General features: G+C 34.6%; 1 protein-coding gene across 7 annotated transcripts in view; it reads left to right on the top strand.

Annotated features, from left to right (window-relative positions):
* Positions 1-19,066, top strand: part of CEP128 (centrosomal protein 128) — a 500,403-nt gene that overhangs the window by 284,918 nt on the left and 196,419 nt on the right. For all 7 annotated transcript variants that reach the window (XM_057318321.1, XM_057318320.1, XM_057318322.1 and 4 more), the window contains one exon: positions 5,048-5,240. In XM_057318321.1, coding sequence (XP_057174304.1) covers positions 5,048-5,240 — 193 coding nt within the window. The remainder of the gene's footprint in view (positions 1-5,047; positions 5,241-19,066) is intronic.

Genomic DNA, 19,066 nt, shown 5'->3' on the forward strand with positions numbered 1-19,066 from the left:
TTTTGCAATCATAATTTAAGTTGGAGACTTCCTGTATTTACCCAGTGACATTCAGATAAGACAGGAGCCTATAAATTATGTAGCAGGTACTAAAGCCAGGTCTCATCTCTGCAAGGAGGTTTAATTTTAGCTTTGTTTTCCTGTCCCCTCTTATTTCATCTCTTGTTTGTTTTTTCTTTTTTTGTTAAATAACAGCTGAATTGAGATATAATTCACATACCATACAATTTACCTATTTAGAGTGTACCATTCATTAGTTTTTAGTATATTCACAGAAGTGTGAAGCCATAACCACAATGAATTTTAGAACATTTTATCACCCCAAAAAGAAAACATGGACCCTTTAGCCATCACCTCCTAAATCTGTCCATTCTACTCATTCCCCACCCCCCCAGCCCTGGTTAACAAGTAATTTGCTTTCTATCTCTATAGATTTGCCAGTTCTAGACATTTCCTACAAATTGAATCATATAATATGTGGTCCTTTATGAATGACTTCTTTCATTCAGCAGAATGTTTTCAAGGTTCATCTGTATTGTAGCATGTATTAGTACTTCCTTGCTAAATAGTAGTCCATTGTATGGATTCACCACTTTTCATTCATCCATTTATCAGTTGATGTTCCTTTGGGTTATTTCCATTTCTTGGATCTCATGAATAATGCTGCTATGAACATTTGAGTTGAAGTTTTTTCATGAACATATTTTCATTTCTCTTAAATATATACTTAAGAGTAGAATTGCTGGGTTATATGGTAACTGCATTTAACCTTTTGAAGAATGGCCAGATTGTTTTCCAAAGTGGCTGCACCATGATGGTACACTCCTACCACCATTAAATAAGAATTCTAATTCCTCCACACACACACCAGCAGTTGTTACCGTTGTCTTTTTGATTCTAGCTATCCTGCTGGGTGTGAAATGGAATCTCATTGTGGTTTTGATTTGCATTTCTGTGATGGTTAATGATATTGAACATCGTTTTATGTGATTATTGGCTATTTGTGTATCCTTGAAGAAATGTCTCTTGCTCATTTCATTATTTGTCTTTTTAATTACTGAGTTCTTTATGTATCTTAAATAGTTCTTTCTCAGATATATGATCTACAGATATTTTCTCCTGTTCATTGGGTTGTCTTTTCACTGTGTTGATGTGATATTTGAAGCACATGTTTTTAATTTTGGTAAAGTCCAATTTATCAGCTTTTTTTCTTTGGTTGCTTGTGCTTTTGTTGTCATATCTAAGAAATCATTGCCAAACCAAGTTTACAAAGACTTATCCCTGTGCTTTCTTTTAGGAATCTGCTATTTTTAGTTCTTAATTTAGGTCTTTGATCCATTTTGAGTTATTTTTGTGTATGGTATGAAGTATGGGTCCAATTCCATTCTTTTGTATGTGGATATTCAGTTGTCCCAGAACTGTTGGTTGAAAAGAGCAATCTTTCCTCATCAAATTGTTTTGGAAGCCTTGTTGAAAATCAATTGACCATGTATATATGGGTTTATTTCTGGACTCTCAATTTAATTTCATTGATCTATGTCTATTCTAATGCCAGTATCACACTGCCTTGATTATTACAGCTTTCTAGTCAGCTTCGAAATCAGTTAAGTGTTAAGACTCCTCCAGCTTTGTTCTTCTTTTTCAACACCTGTTTTTGCCTATTCTGGATCCCTCGAATATCCATATGAAATTTAAGATCACCCTGTCAATTTCTCCAAAATGCCAGTGGTGATTTTGATAGCAGTTTCATTGAATCCGTAGATCAGTTTGGGGACTGTTTCTATCTTAAAGGTATTAAGTCTTGTGATGTATGTACATATGGAGTGTCTTCTCATTTATTTAAGTCTTCTTTAAATTTTTTCAATAGCGTTTCGCAGTTTTCAGAGTATAAGTTTTACACTTCTTTTAAAAAGTATGTTATGAAGCGTTCTTTTGATGTTATTATGAACATGATTATCTTTTTAACTTTATTTTTGGGTTGATCATTCAAGTGATTCAAGTGTATAGAAATACAAATAATTTATGTATATTGATATTTTCCTATATAATTGCCCTGCCATGACCTCTTAATACAATGTTAGAAGTAGTGAGAGCAGACATTCTTTTCTTGTTTATGAGCTTAGGGAGAAAGCATTCAGTCTTTAACCATTAAGTATGATAATAGTTATGAGTTGTTCATGGATATGTTTTATCAGGTTGAGAAAGTTCCCTTCTATTCCTAGTTTGTTGAATGACTTTATTGTGAATAGGTGTTGAATTTCATCATACACTCTTCCTGAACCTTTTGATATGATCACGTGGCTTTTGTCCCTAATTCTTATAAGATATCTGTGGAAATGGCATTTTGGATCCCAGTATTCTCAGGCTGCTGTGTCTGAGGTAGAGTGGCCACCCTGTCAGCAAGGGTTTGGGGGCAGGGGGAATCCATAGTATCTCCACAACACTTGCCAGGACTGTAGCCTACACAAATCAGATCAGTGAAAATGAATAATTCGAGTGGTCTGCTCTTCTAGTCCATAATACCTACTATTATGTTCTGTTTCTACTCACAGCATTTCTTACTCCAACTGTGTGAGTTTTCCACATGAGGTAATTTCTCCAGTTCTCTGCAGATGCCAACTGGGTGTCCTACAATTTTATTCAGTTCTGACATGAACTACCCAGAGTTAGCAGATACCACAGGTTAAGGACTCAGACTCCAATTCAGATGCTAATCATAAGTAATGGGTCCCTAGGTTACCTACACTTCCATCTGACCTGGTTACAAATTAGGGAGGGGTTCCCATTGCTCTTTCCTCAGGTTTAGTAATTTGCTGTAATGACTCCTAGATCTAAGGGAAATACTTTACTTACAAGTACCAGTTTATTTATGAAGAATAGAAATATAAGCAGCCGGATGAAGAGGTTATATAGGGTAAGGTCCCAAAGAGTCTGCATAGAGTTTGGGGGTATTTCACACTCCCGGCACTCCAGTGATGTGTTCACTGACATGGAAGCTAATCAAGTCTCATTTTCAAGAATTTTTATAGAACTTAATCTCCAGTGGCCCCCTGTATCCCCACTTCCTAGAGGTTGAAGGGTAGGGCTGAAAGTTCCAAATCTCTCATCACCAGTCCCATCCTGAGGCTATTCAGTGACCCCACCCTAAACCACCACAGTAGCTTGAACTCTAATCCAAGAGCTTATTATGAATAACAAAGGACATTCTTACTGTGGAGGTTCCAAGGACTTTAGGAGCTCTGTGCCAAGAATTAGGGACAAAGACCAAGTGTCTTTCTTACTATGCCACAATACCATATAACTTGACTGTGAACTGGGGATAGGGAGCCCTGTCTTCTTGGCAATACCCTTCTGGAATGTGGAGTGGAGCTTTTGTCACACACGGTGTGTTCCTTGCTTCTACCTAACATTTTCATTTAAGAGCAGCTTTGCAGAACTCCTCCTGCCCTCATTCTGGAAATGGAACTTCTGTGCAGTCCCCACTTTGTTTTTCATGAGCATTTATAATAAATGTGATCTAGGTTTTGCCTTTACAAGCATGATTTCCCTTCACTTAACACATTCACATACTATGCATTGTTTACCTTACAATATTAGTACATAATTTTTCCACAATTTGACTAGTGATGATATTTGTTCTATGTCCTAGAGATACTGTCTGCTAGACAGACCTTCTGACCAGAGGTCAGTTCTGGAGGTGTTTGAAAACTTATATATGTGGGGAGCCCCCAGTTTAGGGGCCATATCCCAGTCCCATTTTATCATAGGCTGAACTGTCACAGCCAGTTTTAATATACTGTGGCATATCCTGAGAACCTCCTAGATTTCTGGAGGCCTAGAACTTTCCTGCTTACTGATGAATGCTATTCAGGGAAATTATCCCTTAGCTTAATCTAGTTTTCCTGTTTGGTCCACTGCTTCCTTTATTTTGCTTCTTGTGGAAATAAAGACGGTTTTAGATTATTTAAAATCAACTAGAATTTGAAGGGTAGCCTCACTTGGAAAGGCCCTAAGAGCTGTCTGAAATCCTGTTTTAGTGAAGGTGGAAGATTTGTTTTTCCTCATCCCTGATTTAAATATCTAAATAATAAAGATGGTAAGGTTAGAGTCTATGAATAAGGGAGTTGCTTCAATTAAATTTCCTAGTCTTTTAAATGTGGACAAAAACTGACTTTATCTCACTCATACTATATATAATATCGCTACATGATTAGCTGGACCCTTGGGGATATGCATTTTTAGGAACCAAACCTAGGAATTTTATCTTTTTAAAAAAATTTATTTTATTATTATTTTTTTAATTTAAAAATTCTTCATTTAAATTCCATGTAGTTAACATCTCCCAGGTAACCCCCCACCCCCCCACTCACCTCCCCTCCAGCAACCCTGTTTGTTTCCTGGAATTCCCCATCTCTTAAGGTTTGCCTCCGTCTCTATTTTCATCTTATTTTATTTTCCCTTCCCTTCCCTTATGTTCATCTGTTTTGTTTCTTAAATTCCGCATATGAGTGAAATCATATGGTATTTCTCTTTCTCTGACTGACTTATTTTGCTTAGCATAATACCTTTTAGTTCCATCCACGTCGTTGCAAATGGCAAGATTTCATTCTTTTTGATGTCTTTTTTTGAAGGAACGAATCTGAATTCAAACTGTCTTTTGTGACAAGTCTGTAGTGTTCTATTCTGGGGTACTTTTTACTTTAAAAATGCTTAAAAATGTACTAGACAGCTTTATATATCACATTAGGGAGCAAATTGTATTATGATTGCAAGTTCAGTAGGCCAAACTTTTCCATAGTATTGCCTTTCCAAAGATGGTAGAGAATATCAAATATTTTATAAACATCCAAGAAAATCATGGCTTAATTTCTATACCAACTTTTAACTAATATAAATCATTATCAAATTAAAACGGTACTTGTTTATTTTGCTTAAATTTTTTATTGTTTATATTTGTTCAGATTAGCATGACTTTTCCCTCATGTTTTGAAATGTTACTGTTTTCTAGATTTTTAAAAAATGAGAAATATAAATGTCATTTTTTTAGACTAAACTTCAATGGCTCTGTGAGGAACTGAAAGAGAGAGAAAACCGAGAAAAAAATCTGCGGCACCAGCTGATGCTGTGCAGACAACAGCTGAGGAACATGACGGAAAACAAGGAATCTGAGCTCCAGTGTCTCTTTGAACAGATAGAAAGACAAGAGCAGCTTCTGGAAGAAATACACCAGGAGAAAAGAGGTGTGTTAGCCATTCGTACTCTTACTTTTCTTTGTATTTGTGGAATCCTAGGATTTGAAAGAAAAACCCATTTCTCTTGTCTCTACTTTGGATTATTTCCAAATCCCTCTCATTTTCTGTCTCTCATCTCTGTATCTGTCTTCATTTCTGGGTGCAGAAGAGAAAGCTGTTCTCCCTGAGAGCTTTTCCTTCAGCTTGTGCATCTCTCCTGTGTACACAGCACTGGGTCTGTTGCCATTTGCAAGTATTAATTTGGTCAGACGTTTGTTCTTCCCTGATAAAATGCTGAAGTTTATATTTTACTTCGGTACAATATTCATTAATTTATTCAATAAATATTTACTCTGTGCCTGTTTTGTCTTGGGCACTATTAAAAGTACTGAGGATACATCATGAATGAAGCAAAAAAAAAATCCTCTTATTTAGCTTACATTGTAGAGAGCGAAATGACAGCAAATAAATGTAATGCATAGGTAAATTGTTTAATATATTAGAAAGTTATAAGCACAATGGTGCAAACAATAAAGTAGGGGAAGAAGAGTTTGGGAGAGCAGGGGGCAGGGTTTAATATGTTTAATATGTAGGCAATACTTTAAAAGTTAGACAAGAACTTTGGAAAATAGCTTTCGTTTTTGGTTCAACTAGGGATACATCATGATGGGAAGAAGAAAAACAGCATTATGTATGGAAATCCGCTGTGTTTCTGATGTTTTGTTGGCCTTAGGTCTTTTCTTTATTGGTGAACTTTATTAATTAAAGAACCAGAAAGAAGCTTAATAGATGTCTCACTGAGAAAAATAATGTATTAACATATGATAGCCCCTCTAAAATTTTTTTTTGGTTTTTCGTTTTAGTTATCAGGATTATTCCTTCTACAGGTACCAGTTAAAAATTATTTATTGCTATATGCAGTGATTCTCAGATTTTTTTGGTATCAGGACCACTTTACATTCATAACATTTTTGAGAACTCAAAGAGCTTTAATCACTGTGTGTTATATGCATTAATATCTATCATATTAAAAGTTGAAACTGAGCATTTAAAAATGTTAATTCCTTTAAAATAATAATTATAAACCCATTACATTATTAACATAAAAATGAATGACATTTAACTACTTCCAATACAAAAATATTGATGATGGCATTGTTTTGCACTTTCGTAATTCTCTTTCAATGCTGTCTTTAAAGAAGACAGCTGCATTTTCATGTTTGCTTCTGATTCCGTTGTTATATTCCACGTCATGTAACCTGTGGAAAAACTGAACTGTACATTTATGAGAACTTGAGTGTGAAAAAAGGCAAGTAATATCTCAGTATTGTTAATAAGGGATCTTGGATGGTTCCTAAACCATCCATTGCAAACTGCTGCTATAGTGCAATTGAAAGATGTAAACTGTGCTAGTAGTAGAAGTCAGAGGATGCCTCTCTCTCTCTCTCTGTCTCTCTCTCTCTATGTGTGTGTGTGTATATATATATATATATGTATGTATATATATATATTTTAATGACAGTACAATAGAATCTAATTATGGACTTTATAGATAAAACATTGTATGATCTCTATACATGTTATAGACTGTTTACAAACACTAGATTGCAACCTGGTTTTTCTTTTAGTAAACATTATCAATATTATCACCCAGTAAATTATTTTCTTGTATAAGGATTAATGCAATAGTATATTATAAATACCTATAACTCTTAGGAGGACAAAACTAAAAGCAAAGAACCAAATATTTGTGCACTGAAATAATTATGTTTAAATGCCCAGCTTTTTCATAAAAGCCTCAGAAGATAAGTTTATAAAGGTTATAATTTCTCAAGATGATTTGTTTATTTCTACTATGCAAATTTAATAAAAATTTATTGCTTGTTTTGTATCCATAGAGCACTTAGATTCCTTTATTCATCTTAGAATCAGCTTGTCAGTTTTTTTTTTTTTTTTTTAAGAATCTACTAGTGTTTTAATAAGGCTGTTAAATGTACACATTTAAGAATGGACATCTTGATATTGAGTATTCCAATCCATGAACATGGTATATCTATACATTTATTTAGGTTTTTAACTTTACTTATGGATATTTTATACTTTTCAGCAGATAGGTCTTGAACTTTTTTTTTCAAATTTATTCCTAATTTTTTCGGATTTATGATGTTACATTAAATGACATTTCAAAACTTGACTTTCCAACATTCTTTTCAAGTATATAGAAATACAGTTGATATTTTTGTGTGTATTAACCTTATATTCTTTAACAGTGTTAAGCTCATTTATTAGTTATAGTAGCTGTTTGTTTTTGTTATCATTTTTGATTTCTTAGCACTTAGGGTTTTCTTTGTACATAAATCATGTCACCTACAAATAAGAACAGTTTTGCTTCTCCTGATGGGTTTTTTTTCTTTTTTCTTTTTTTGTCTTAACTGGATGGGACCTCCAGTATATATTAAACTAACCTTATATTCCTGGGGTCAACACTACTTGTCAAAATGTATTTTCCCATTTATATATATGGCTGGATTTGATTTATTAATCATTAAGAATTTTTGCATCTGTGTTCATGAGGAATATTGTTCTGTAGCTTCTTTTCTTGTACTGTCTTTATCTGATTTGCATGTTACCATAGCAATGAACTCTTAAAATAAGTTGTGTTTCCCTTTTACTTTTGGAAACATTTGTATAAAGTGTGTATTATTTCTTTTTAAATGCGTGATAGAATTCATTAATGAAGCCTCCTGGGCCTGTAGTTTTCATTTGGGTAAGGCTTTAAATTTCAAACTCAAATTCTTTAGTAGCTATACGGCTATTCAGGATTTTTTCTTCTTCTTGAGTCAGTTTTAGTAATGTCTGCCTTTCAATGTATTTGCTCATATCGTCTAAGTTGTCAAATTTGTTGGCTTAAAATTTCTCATAATATCCCCTTTTATATTCTTTTAATTTCTTTAAGATCTGTACTGATGCTTCCTATTATATTCCTGATACTGGTAATTTTCTTTTATCCTTAATAAGTCTTGCTGAAGATTTTAATTTTATTAATATTTTTAAAGAAACAGCCTTTGCATTTAATTTTTTTTCTATTTCTCTTTTTAATGTTGATCTCTACTTTTATTTTTAATTTCCCTTCTTTTACTTACTTTATGTATCATTTGCTTTTTTCTCTGGATTCTTAAGTCAGAAGCCTTATTTTAATACCTATCTTTCTTAATATTGTCATTAAAGTTTTCTAAATTTCTATCTTAGAAATACTTGAAATGTATTCCACAAATGATTCAATGTCATGTTTTCTTTTCATTTAGTTTGAATGAGAAAATATTTCTCTTGTGATTTCTTCTTTGACCCATGGGTATTTCAGAAGTATTATGTGGAGAGTTTTTGGCATATTTTATTACTGATTTCTAACTTAATACCCTTGTGGTCATAGAATATACTCTCCATAATTTTGATCCTTTGAAATTTACCAGGACCTGTTTTATGGCCCCAAATGTGGTCTGTCCTAGTGAATTTTCCATGTGTACTTAAAAGCAAGTTATGTTCTGCATTTAATGTGAAATATTTTATAAATATCAGTTATGTCAAATTGTTTTATAATGTTCTCTGTCCCTGGTGATTTCTGTATCCCTACTGATTTTGTCTACTTCTATCAATAACTGATAGAGGATGGTTAAACTATCTATTTACTTTGATGGTGTATATGTGTGTCAGTTTTGGGGGTTTTTTTTGCTTCATATATTTTGAGGCTGTTATTAGGTCTATTTTAGTATTGATTGTGCAAATGTGTCTATTAGGAGCCTATTGTAATAGTCTCAAAGCAAAAGAAGAAGGGTGTTGGTAGTGGCAACAAATGCAAAAGGTATTATGGAGGAATTAGTACAAGATGGGGCAATGTGGGTGATAGAACACATATAGGAGACTCCAAGTCTCAGTGGTTTTGCCATTGGGAGAAATAAGAAAGTTGGGAAGTAGGGGCTGATTTGGTGGCAGAGAAAGAGGGATCCTATTTTTTACCTATTCCTTAAAGTCATAAATGAAAAAAAGTTTTGGGAAGAACGAAACTTTTGTTAACAAAGAAATGATATGGTGGTCTCTTGCCTTATGTATATTAAGATGTATTAGGTGCTGTCCGTGATTCAGAAATAGTGCGGACTTAATATCAGTAATGAAGAATAAGCAAAGGCTGTTACAGTTGGAAACGCATAAACATATTTATTAGGAGGCAGGGTGAAATAAATATGTTACTAGAAATACAAGCAACGTGTTCTGGTGAAAACGGGGGTATTGATTACTTGGGTAGAGGCCAGTATGGGGAAGTTTTTTGTAAGACATGTCCTTTGATTTAGATCTTGAAGAATGTAGCAGGATTTCTGTAAGAAAGAGAGGAGGAAGAAAGATTCTGTGCAGGATTTATCTACATAGTGATCTCTTCTTGGGTCCTTTACGTTTGTTTACGATGGTATATACATTGGAGAGGTGACGGGCAGCAAGACTGGTGATTAAATTAGGTATTTCTGAAACATCGAAATGAATTGTTGTAGAAATTGATTCCTTTCACCATCTTGGAAACTTGCCTGTTAGATAGAACAAGGTTAACCTATTTATAAGAGAAATACGACAGGGAAGCTTTCTATTCATTGCAGTTGCCATTCTCTGCACTAATATTTTTAGTTTGATTTAATGTCATATTAACTAACATGTGCCATGTTAACTGAAACCCGTGTAGAAGGAGTTTATTGGTAAGTGCTGCCAGATCTGTTGATCTGAATTGTCTGTGCTTCCTGGGCTGCTCTAGGCCTGTAGATCTGGCCAGGTGTGTTCAAAAAGGAGAGGAACTCTAATGAGAAGTTAATGTTATGGCCCTTTTAGAAGTTCAGTAATTATTGACTTAGAAATTCATCATTGTTATGAATGGCAACAAAGACAAGAGTAAAGAGATGTAAACTGTAGCTGGGAGTCATTTAGGTATATTTTCACTTGTGTAGATAGTTATTTTTAGTAATTTCTTAAACCAACTGCTGTCTACCTTCTTAATATTCTGATAAGCCACTGCCCCTGTATGTGCCAGTATTTCTTTGTAAAAATACTTTGAAAATATGAGGTTTGCTAAAAAGTAACATTTATGTGGAAGTTGAAAGGATTCCCTTTTTCAAAGACCTTCAGAAGGAGGGACATTTGTATAGGACGATTTAGATTCATTCTTGCTATATGAAATGCTAATGATGATGAACAAATATAGCAGACAATTTTCTTAACATAGTTTTCCTTAAACTGAAATGATGAAGTTTTAGTTAAATAAGGGACCCGTCTTACTTTCCAGGCACTGTGTGGTTGTGGCTGTGACAATTTAGTGTGCATAATTTTTCTTCTTGGAGTAATTAGAAATTGACATGGCCTCTGAAATTCCTTTCCCTTAAAGATGAAATTTGATTTTCTTATCCAGTTTCTAGTTTTGAGTAGGTGTTGTATTCATTTGGCTTTGTTCGATTAGGTGAGATCTTCCTCAAGCTGTACTACCCTGATACTATGATAGGTACAATGCCTAGAAAGATAGTAATTCTCAGCAGCGTGCACTCTGGATTCAGGCTTCTCTAATCTCGCTCTTCCTGTCATATATCACTTATTGAGAATGTACATGCAAGGATGAAATAGGCCATTGTCAAGGCCTCTTTGTTAGGGAGTTACCTTTTCTGAATAAAAGGGAAGAAGGGAAATAGTTCTTCGGCCACTTCAGAAAGTAATATTTTTTTGCACCAGAAGAGTAATTGCTCATATTGTTTGATGGTTTTTGGTTAGGAACTATGCCTTTAGCCAAGAAGTAGACACTACAGAAAAGGTGCATCAAAAAAACCCAAACAAACATAAGAGCAAAAAACAATGTATGCTATGTAACCAGAATAAGCTCTGCATAACCAAAAGGCAAATCAGCAAATATTTGGCAGAAGTTAAATAATTTAATCAGAATGGTTTACATTTTGTTTATGACACTCTGGGATTAGGTAACAATATTTGTCTTTCCTAATATTTCAGTTATGTATTACATTTTGCAGTAGAAGTATTTAAACCATTTATGTTTTTATTCATTTCGTGACAATATTTTCTAAGAGCCTCCTGATTCATTTAGGGATGCTATAACATTGTTAGTAGTAATTCTAGCCCCATTTTGTACTGTGATTTGAGTTAGCTCTCTAGTATAACATCTGAAAAAAATTTTTAAAATACCTGAATACCAAAAAAGTAAACAGTATTAAAACTATGTGTATGTCTAAAATAGTTTCAGTCCTTAATAGTAAAATGAATATAGTTTTTAGATTATAGCTTTGTATTTGCTATTGATGATAAACAAGCTTAAGCATCATTATAAATGTTGAGTATGAAGGATCCAAGAATGGGAGAGGTTGAACAGATAAAAGAAGGGCTAATTGGTATAGCAGGATGTCAGAAGGTATAAGAATGGATGGGGTCAAAAGTAACAGTGGAAAAATGAATCTCGGAAAGAACAAGGAAAAGAGTTTTGGCTTTTCCTCCTTACCTTTTTAGCTCTTTGAATACACTACTATTTTTGGCATTTTCACTTTTCACAATAATTATGTAGTGATTTCTTTATTTTGACTGTTCCTCAACATCTGTGATTGGCTTTAATTGATCTTTGCCTTGTATATGCTTAATACCTGCTTGGAGAAAAGGATGGAAGGAATGAGAGGTAGCTACTGGATTTGCCATGTAAGTCTGAGAGACCTGTTTTAATAGAAGCCCTGTACATTTGAAGCCAGATTGTAGCGTGTTTCTTATGACTATATTTTTTGCAAGCTGCTTCCAAAGGTTAACACTTGTCACGTGAAGGATATCCAAGTGTTGGAGCCAGCTTAGTGATGAAGCTTGTATACAGTACCCTCATTATCCTGGCTTTATAGAATGTCTCTGAGGATGAGTATTTTTACTATAGAATAGAGATAGGACTCAGTTTTTTTCAGTGTTCTAAAATTGCTGTGCTGTTCAAGGCACTGACTCTAAAAACACTCTGCATTTTCACAGCTTCTCATTTACCTGGTTTGTCTCTACCCATGGTGCTCTCAACTTTTAAAGGGCTTTTCCTTTGGTTTCAGTGTTCCTAGAGTTCTGAGAAAGTCCTTTCAGCTGATTTCTCTCTTTTTCCTTACTCTTCGTCTGAATGTCTGTACCAGTTCTGCAGTTGGTGGATGGCTGAACAGAGGATACTTTCGTAGAATTCATTTGTGGGACAGAAATAAGGGAGGGACTTGCAAACCAAGGCGTGTTTCCTACACTAGACATGGGATTGCATGGTTTATATTTTGTGTATGACATCTTTTATTTATTGATTTAGTTTTCCCACCAGTCATGCATTCATCTATTACTTATTCCCACATCACTTCAAGCTTTTTTTTTTTTTTTTTTTTTTTTGGTCTATTTGAAAGAGTATTTGATAATCATGGCATTTATATAAATACTAGTCATTGTTGTCTAGTCTGACAACAAGGAGAACCAGTTTTTTTCTCTTTCATATTGAAGTGTAATTAAACATTTTAAATTAATTTAGGGGATGATCTCTAAGTATAATATAATTTATTTGGATTTTGGTTAATTTAAAAAAATCTATTTAGGACTTTATTTTACATTGTCACCAGTTCAGAAGTTCAGTGATGTTGATTATTAGAGATAATTAAATACTATTTTGATTGATAGATTGAGGAAATTATTTAAACTCATTAAACTGTCATTTTTTTATATGAAATTATATCTTCTCTCTTTTATTTTCAGACTTTCTTCATAATTACTTTCAAAAACCAATTGAGAAATAGTTTAAAAAAATTATGTCCACTATTTGAGTCAGACTAGAATTTAGTTTTAATCTCCATCTGTGTTTCTACTTGTATATGTTTCATTATGATAATTTTATTTCTTTTTTTAAGTAATTTTATTTCTTAAAGGTTTTATGCATTTTATGTTATGATTTGAAATCCAGGTAGGTCAGTGGGAATTGAAATTAAACCCTGTTTTTTGAGTGTTTCTAGGACCAGAATTAAATAAATTAATGATATGCCTGGAGCTCCTGATCCACAGATCTGTGCAGGTGTCAACTTCAATTGAATATGAAATCAACATTTACATTGTTAGTAAATTGGCAAAAGAAAGTTTGGCTAATTATTCTTTAGTTATAAATATCTCTGCCCACCTGCCCTTCTGTGTAATGAGCCTAATGCTTATACTCTTACTGGCTAAACTTAATTTTAGAGGCAAATATATTCAATATCTCCAGTAATATGCTTAGTTGGTAATAGTTAAGTATTGACTGGATGGAGAGTTCAGATATTTAAAATTTACACTTTTCCCCTTCTAAATTATTGGGTATGTGTGTGTGTTTTCTGGACTCTAGTTTGGAAAATCCACAAATGTTAAATATATGAATGAATTCTTAGATTTTCTTGTTTCATCCTCTAATAGATTATCTACATTATTTTCTGCTATTTTATAGTACAACAAAGCTGGTCTACTTGAGTTTGAATCATGAGCATACTCAGGAAGAAGAGTAAGATAGAGGTACATGTGCTAAAATGGATTTGAATGAGTTCTTAGGTCAGCTCTATTAAATTCAAAGCATATCCTTATTGTGTTTGAGTTCTTTTAAACATTGTATCTTTTCAGTGTTATATCTTTCCTATTTTGTTGCATACATAATAGTTATTGATTGTGGCAGGCAGAATAATAAAAGCTCACCTCTCTCAAAGATGTCCACATCCTAATTCCCAGAACCTGTTAATGTATTACATTCCATAGCAAAAGAGATTTTGTGATTGTGGTTAAATTAAGGGTTTTGAGAAGGGGAGTTTGTCTCAGATTATCTGTTTGGGCCCAGTGTAATCATAAGAGTTCTTGAAAGTGAAAGAGGAAGCAGAAAAGGAAGTCAGAGTTAGTGTTACAAAGACTCAGTTTACTGTTGATGGCCTTAAAGATAAAGGAGGAGGGCTGCAAGCCAAGGAATATGGGTGGCCTCTAAGAAGCTGGAAAAGTTAAGGAAATGGATTATTCCCTGGAGCCTCTACAAAGGAATGCACCTTGGCTGACATGATTTTAGCCCAGTGCAACCCATATCTGACTTGTAATCTGTTACAGAATTGTAACATAATGAATTTGCATTGTTTTAAGCCCAGTGCAACCCATATCAGACTTCTAATCTGTTACAGAATTGTAACATAATGAATTTGCATTGTTTTAAGCACTAAATTTATGGTAATTGATTACAGGATACATGGTAAACTAATACACCAATAAAATCATGAAATTAGAGATTTGTGATAGTTTCTCTGACTCTTGATTCATGGCATATCAAGTAATTCTGAAGCCTGCTTGAACCTCCTTGGATACATGTGTCCCATCTTTGGATGTTTGTCAGAAAGTTAGGAATATACATATATTACTCTCGATCTACTAAAATTAACTTCGAAATGCACTGAGGCAGTTCTTAAAATGTGTGAAATGTGGTACTTTCAAAATGAATATAATTTCCTTTTACCTCTCTATACATATTTGGTCCTCTTCACTTAAATATAGCAAGAAAATTTAAAGAAATTACATTGGGTCGTGAATGAACATGAAATATAGATACTTACTGGCTTTGGCTGCTGGGACACCTTTTTTCATTTATAGCCCTTCCCACCTTTACATTTTATTGTTCTTCCACTTTGGGTGAAAGTATAAGAATTAACATGTACATGGAAGGGAATTAAAAAATAAAGTCACAAGACAAAAATAGGGAGCAGAGAAACAGTGTCCCTGGCACCTGAAGGGAGTTATTGTACTTTATCACTTAATTTACTTATGAGTTTTCTGACATCTAAGAATCCATCTAAGACTCAACCATGTTGGGTCACATGGTTCTTGTCATCTTAGTTAAAGGGGGCACAGAAACTCCTATGAGAAATTTATTCTAGAAACTGAATTCAAGAGGAATATATTATATTCATTTTCTATAAGCAATATAACAATGTCTCCAGTTATTGTTTAGATAGTAATAAGAGCTAATGTGTATTGCTGTGTGTCAGATACTAAGTGCTATAAGCAATTTATTATTTCATTAATCCCCAACGAGGTATTATCATTCAGATTTCAAAAAACAGTGATTAGAGGTTCATTTCTTTGTAGAAATTCTACAAAATAACTAGGGACATGTTATGACTTTTGCAGTCCCCAGGCACTTTACCTTGGGGCCCCTTCCTCCATGAAATAATGAAATTTTTGGTTATGGTGATATGAAGATGAATATAACCCAGGCTGGATTTCTTATTACATATTAATTATTATATTCATTTTTCTTCTGGTTTTATAATAAAATGAATACATTTTCATTGGCTAGAGACACTGCCTGTGGAGAAGTTGGCCTCAGATAGAAGAATACAGGCTGTGCTGTAATACCATATGGGGGATCTGACTTTATGGAGTATGGCGTGAGGACAGGATTTCCTTAGAACGTGACACATATGGGGATCCTAAGTCTGAGTAGGCATTAGTCAGGTCCAGAATGGTTGGCAGTGTTGTCCCAGCAGAGGGAACAGTGTTTGTGAAGGGCTGAAGCAGGAAGGAGCTTGGCTGAAGCATGCTGACATAAGGAGATTGAAGTGCAAGCCCAAAGATTTTAACTGACCTAATGCTGTACACATAGTAGGCTTAATGAAGTTACTTCTGCCCCTACAGTGGACTCAGTGTTCAGATGACTGGTATACTTTGGGTAGATAAAAAATCTATCCTTGAATTCTTGACTACATATTTGAAGTTTGATTATTCTTAATAAAGGATTGAGTAGGTTGGGATCCAGAATGCTTTAGATACCAGATATGGTTGTGGAGAAGAAACATATGTATGTCATAAAATTTAAAATGGAAATATTTTTAAATAGAGGCTGCCAACATATCGTATATAAAGCATGTATTGCCTTATAGCTATGAAATTTGAAACGCCAAGGAAAATTTTCTTATTTTATTAATTTGAACGATTTCCTGAGAGCATTTAAAACCTATGATTTGAGGGGCGCCTGGGTGGCACAGTGGTTAAGTGTCTGCCTTCGGCTCAGGGCGTGATCCCGGCGTTATGGAATCGAGCCCCACATCAGGCTCCTCCGCTATGAGCCTGCTTCTTCCTCTCCCACTCCCCCTGCTGTGTTCCCTCTCTCGCTGGCTGTCTCTATCTCTAAAAAATAAAAAAATAAAAAAAATAAAAAAAAAATAAAACCTATGATTTGAAAGAAAGATTACTTTCTCTCATTTACTTGTCCTCTGCAACTAGTGACTTTACATACTTTTCCTTGGTTGTATCTTCTGAATCTACTCCTCCCTCCACTTAGATGACCTCTATCTAATTTGGCTCTGTATTACTTCATCTTCAAGGATTGTAGAAGCTTCTTATTTGCAAGATCTTCTTAGCCTTTAGTCTACTTCACTGGTCCTCACCTATAAGTCCGCCAGAACTCCCAAGACAGATGACTTTCCCAAGCAGACACACTCCAGTGGATGTGTTCAAGTTCATACCATTCCCTGGGCCCAAGCCATCCTTCATCCATTTCTCTATTTAATAAAGCATGTGGTAAAGATGACATCTTTTAGAAATAACCTTGAATGTGCTCAGAGTAATACAGAAAAGTAAATCATTCTCAAACTTTGGTTTTGTATTTTTATAATAAATTACTTGCAACACACCCCACAATTGACCTCCCTCCATTCAATAGCATTTTACTGGAGAAAATGCACACATGTGCGTGCACATACAACTGCTGTTCTAATCAGTTCTGCCAAATGAATCTTCATTAAACACAGCTTTGAGTGTGAGATCCTCAGCTCAGAAACCTTCAGTGGCTTTCTCACTTGTGAACAAATAAAGTTCAAACCCTTATAGAAATCTACCATTTTCTTCTCTTCCTATGAAAACTCTACCCTTGTTATTACCCTTGCTAGCAGACTTTTTTCCTTTTACCGCCCCATTACTATTAAAACTTTTGGATACAGGGGCGCCTGGGTAGCGCAGTCGTTAAAGCGTCTGCCTTCGGCTCAGGGCGTGATCCCGGCGTTCCGGGATCGAGTCCCACATCGGGCTCCTCCGCTGGGAGCCTGCTTCTTCCTCTCTCACTCGCCTGCTGTGTTCCCTCTCTCGCTGGCTGTCTCTCTGTCACATAAATAAATAAAATCTTTAAAAAAAAAACCAAAAAAAAACTTTTGGATACAGTTACATGACATTTGCCATTTATAGCTTTTTATTCTGGGTATCTACATGTGTATTTTTTTATATTAAGTTTTAATCTCATTTATAGACCCTTGTCTTTCCATGGCATTTTGTACTAGTTTTTATATTTAAACAGGAAATAAACATAATTATTGGAATGTTTTAGTAGGTGTGCAGATGGATGGATGGATGGATAAATGGATAGCACAGATCTAGCCTCCTACCTCTTTATTCCATTATTATGGTATCATCATCAGAAATCCTACCCTCTAACTATATATAGTCTAGATACTTAGGTCTGTTTTACCAATCAAAAAGGAAACAAACATCAATATTAATTTATTCTTTCTTCTGCTTCAGGACACAGGAACAAACATGAGGTATTAGACAACAACTCAGAATTGCCCCCAAACTACGCTGATGATGTCCTTTATTGGCTTATCTGTCTTCACTAAACCTTTTGAAACTAGGATAATTGGCAATAAGAGAATCCTTCTCCTATCTCCCTAATAGTATTTGGAAAGATTTTGATATATATGTTCGCCGTTCTAGATTTGATGACAGTTCATCACCTCAGCCGTGAGAGATTGCAAATTTGACTTATTTCCTGTTGAGGCTATTGAACTTGTACTCTAGTATTTAAAGTTCATTTCTTAATGATGTCATACTTTGAAAGGATTCCTCATCACAGTCCCTTTCCTGCAGGTGACGTTAAATCTTTATGTTCAACTATTCACTCTCAGCGTCTTTGAGATGGCCTTTAGGGGAATGAATGAAACTATTTCTTGAGGGCTTACTGTATTTCCTGACTTAACCCTTAAAACAACCTTGTAAGATTATGAATCCCATTTTATAGTCGGGCAGCTGAGTCTGGGATGCAAAAAAGTGTAGGTTTTTTTCTCACAAGGTGGGACAGTGAATTATGTATGGAAGAGGTCTTTGTGAAGATCCGTCATGTGTTTCTACTACCATATCACATATCAGAATGAACCAGTGCTACTCAGTCAAGCTCAGTAGGCCTTGTAAATTGGAAACAACCCATCCTTCCCCACTCTGTTGGGCTCTTTTCTCTGAAGTTGTAAAGAGATCAAGTTTTTGTTAAGAATGTTAGAAATAAAACTGCTCTGTCTAAATCTCAGTCTTTTTGGCTATTAGTTTAGGTGTTAATGAAACTAATTCTAATGTTATGATATAGGAGCTTTCTGTCCCATAAACAAGAAACTAATATCAAACCTTTTCTCATATGTGCCACTACCATGAATGTGATATCTACTTCCTAATCAGTTACCCAAGACCACATCTTTCTGTTGTGGTTTTAAAATTCGGAGTGATTAAAGGTCACTATAGTTTTCAGAGCAACCAATTAGTTTTCATCTCCATGTACTTCAGTTCCATGGAACAAGTGATTCCAAGAACTCCTCTAACTTCGCTTTTATGGTCATGAGAAATTTGGCTCTCTTCAGAGCTTTCAAGAATTCACTGGGGTCAGGACAGGTATATATCCAATTTGTGATCTACGATTTCTTACTTTCCCCCCTTTTAACGCAGTCCTACTTGCCACAGGAACCTCAGCGGAGTCTGGCAGTGTTTTAGCAACTGCCCTCAGC

Source organism: Ursus arctos, unplaced genomic scaffold (genome assembly GCF_023065955.2).
Source record: "Ursus arctos isolate Adak ecotype North America unplaced genomic scaffold, UrsArc2.0 scaffold_25, whole genome shotgun sequence".
NCBI lineage: Eukaryota > Metazoa > Chordata > Mammalia > Carnivora > Ursidae > Ursus > Ursus arctos.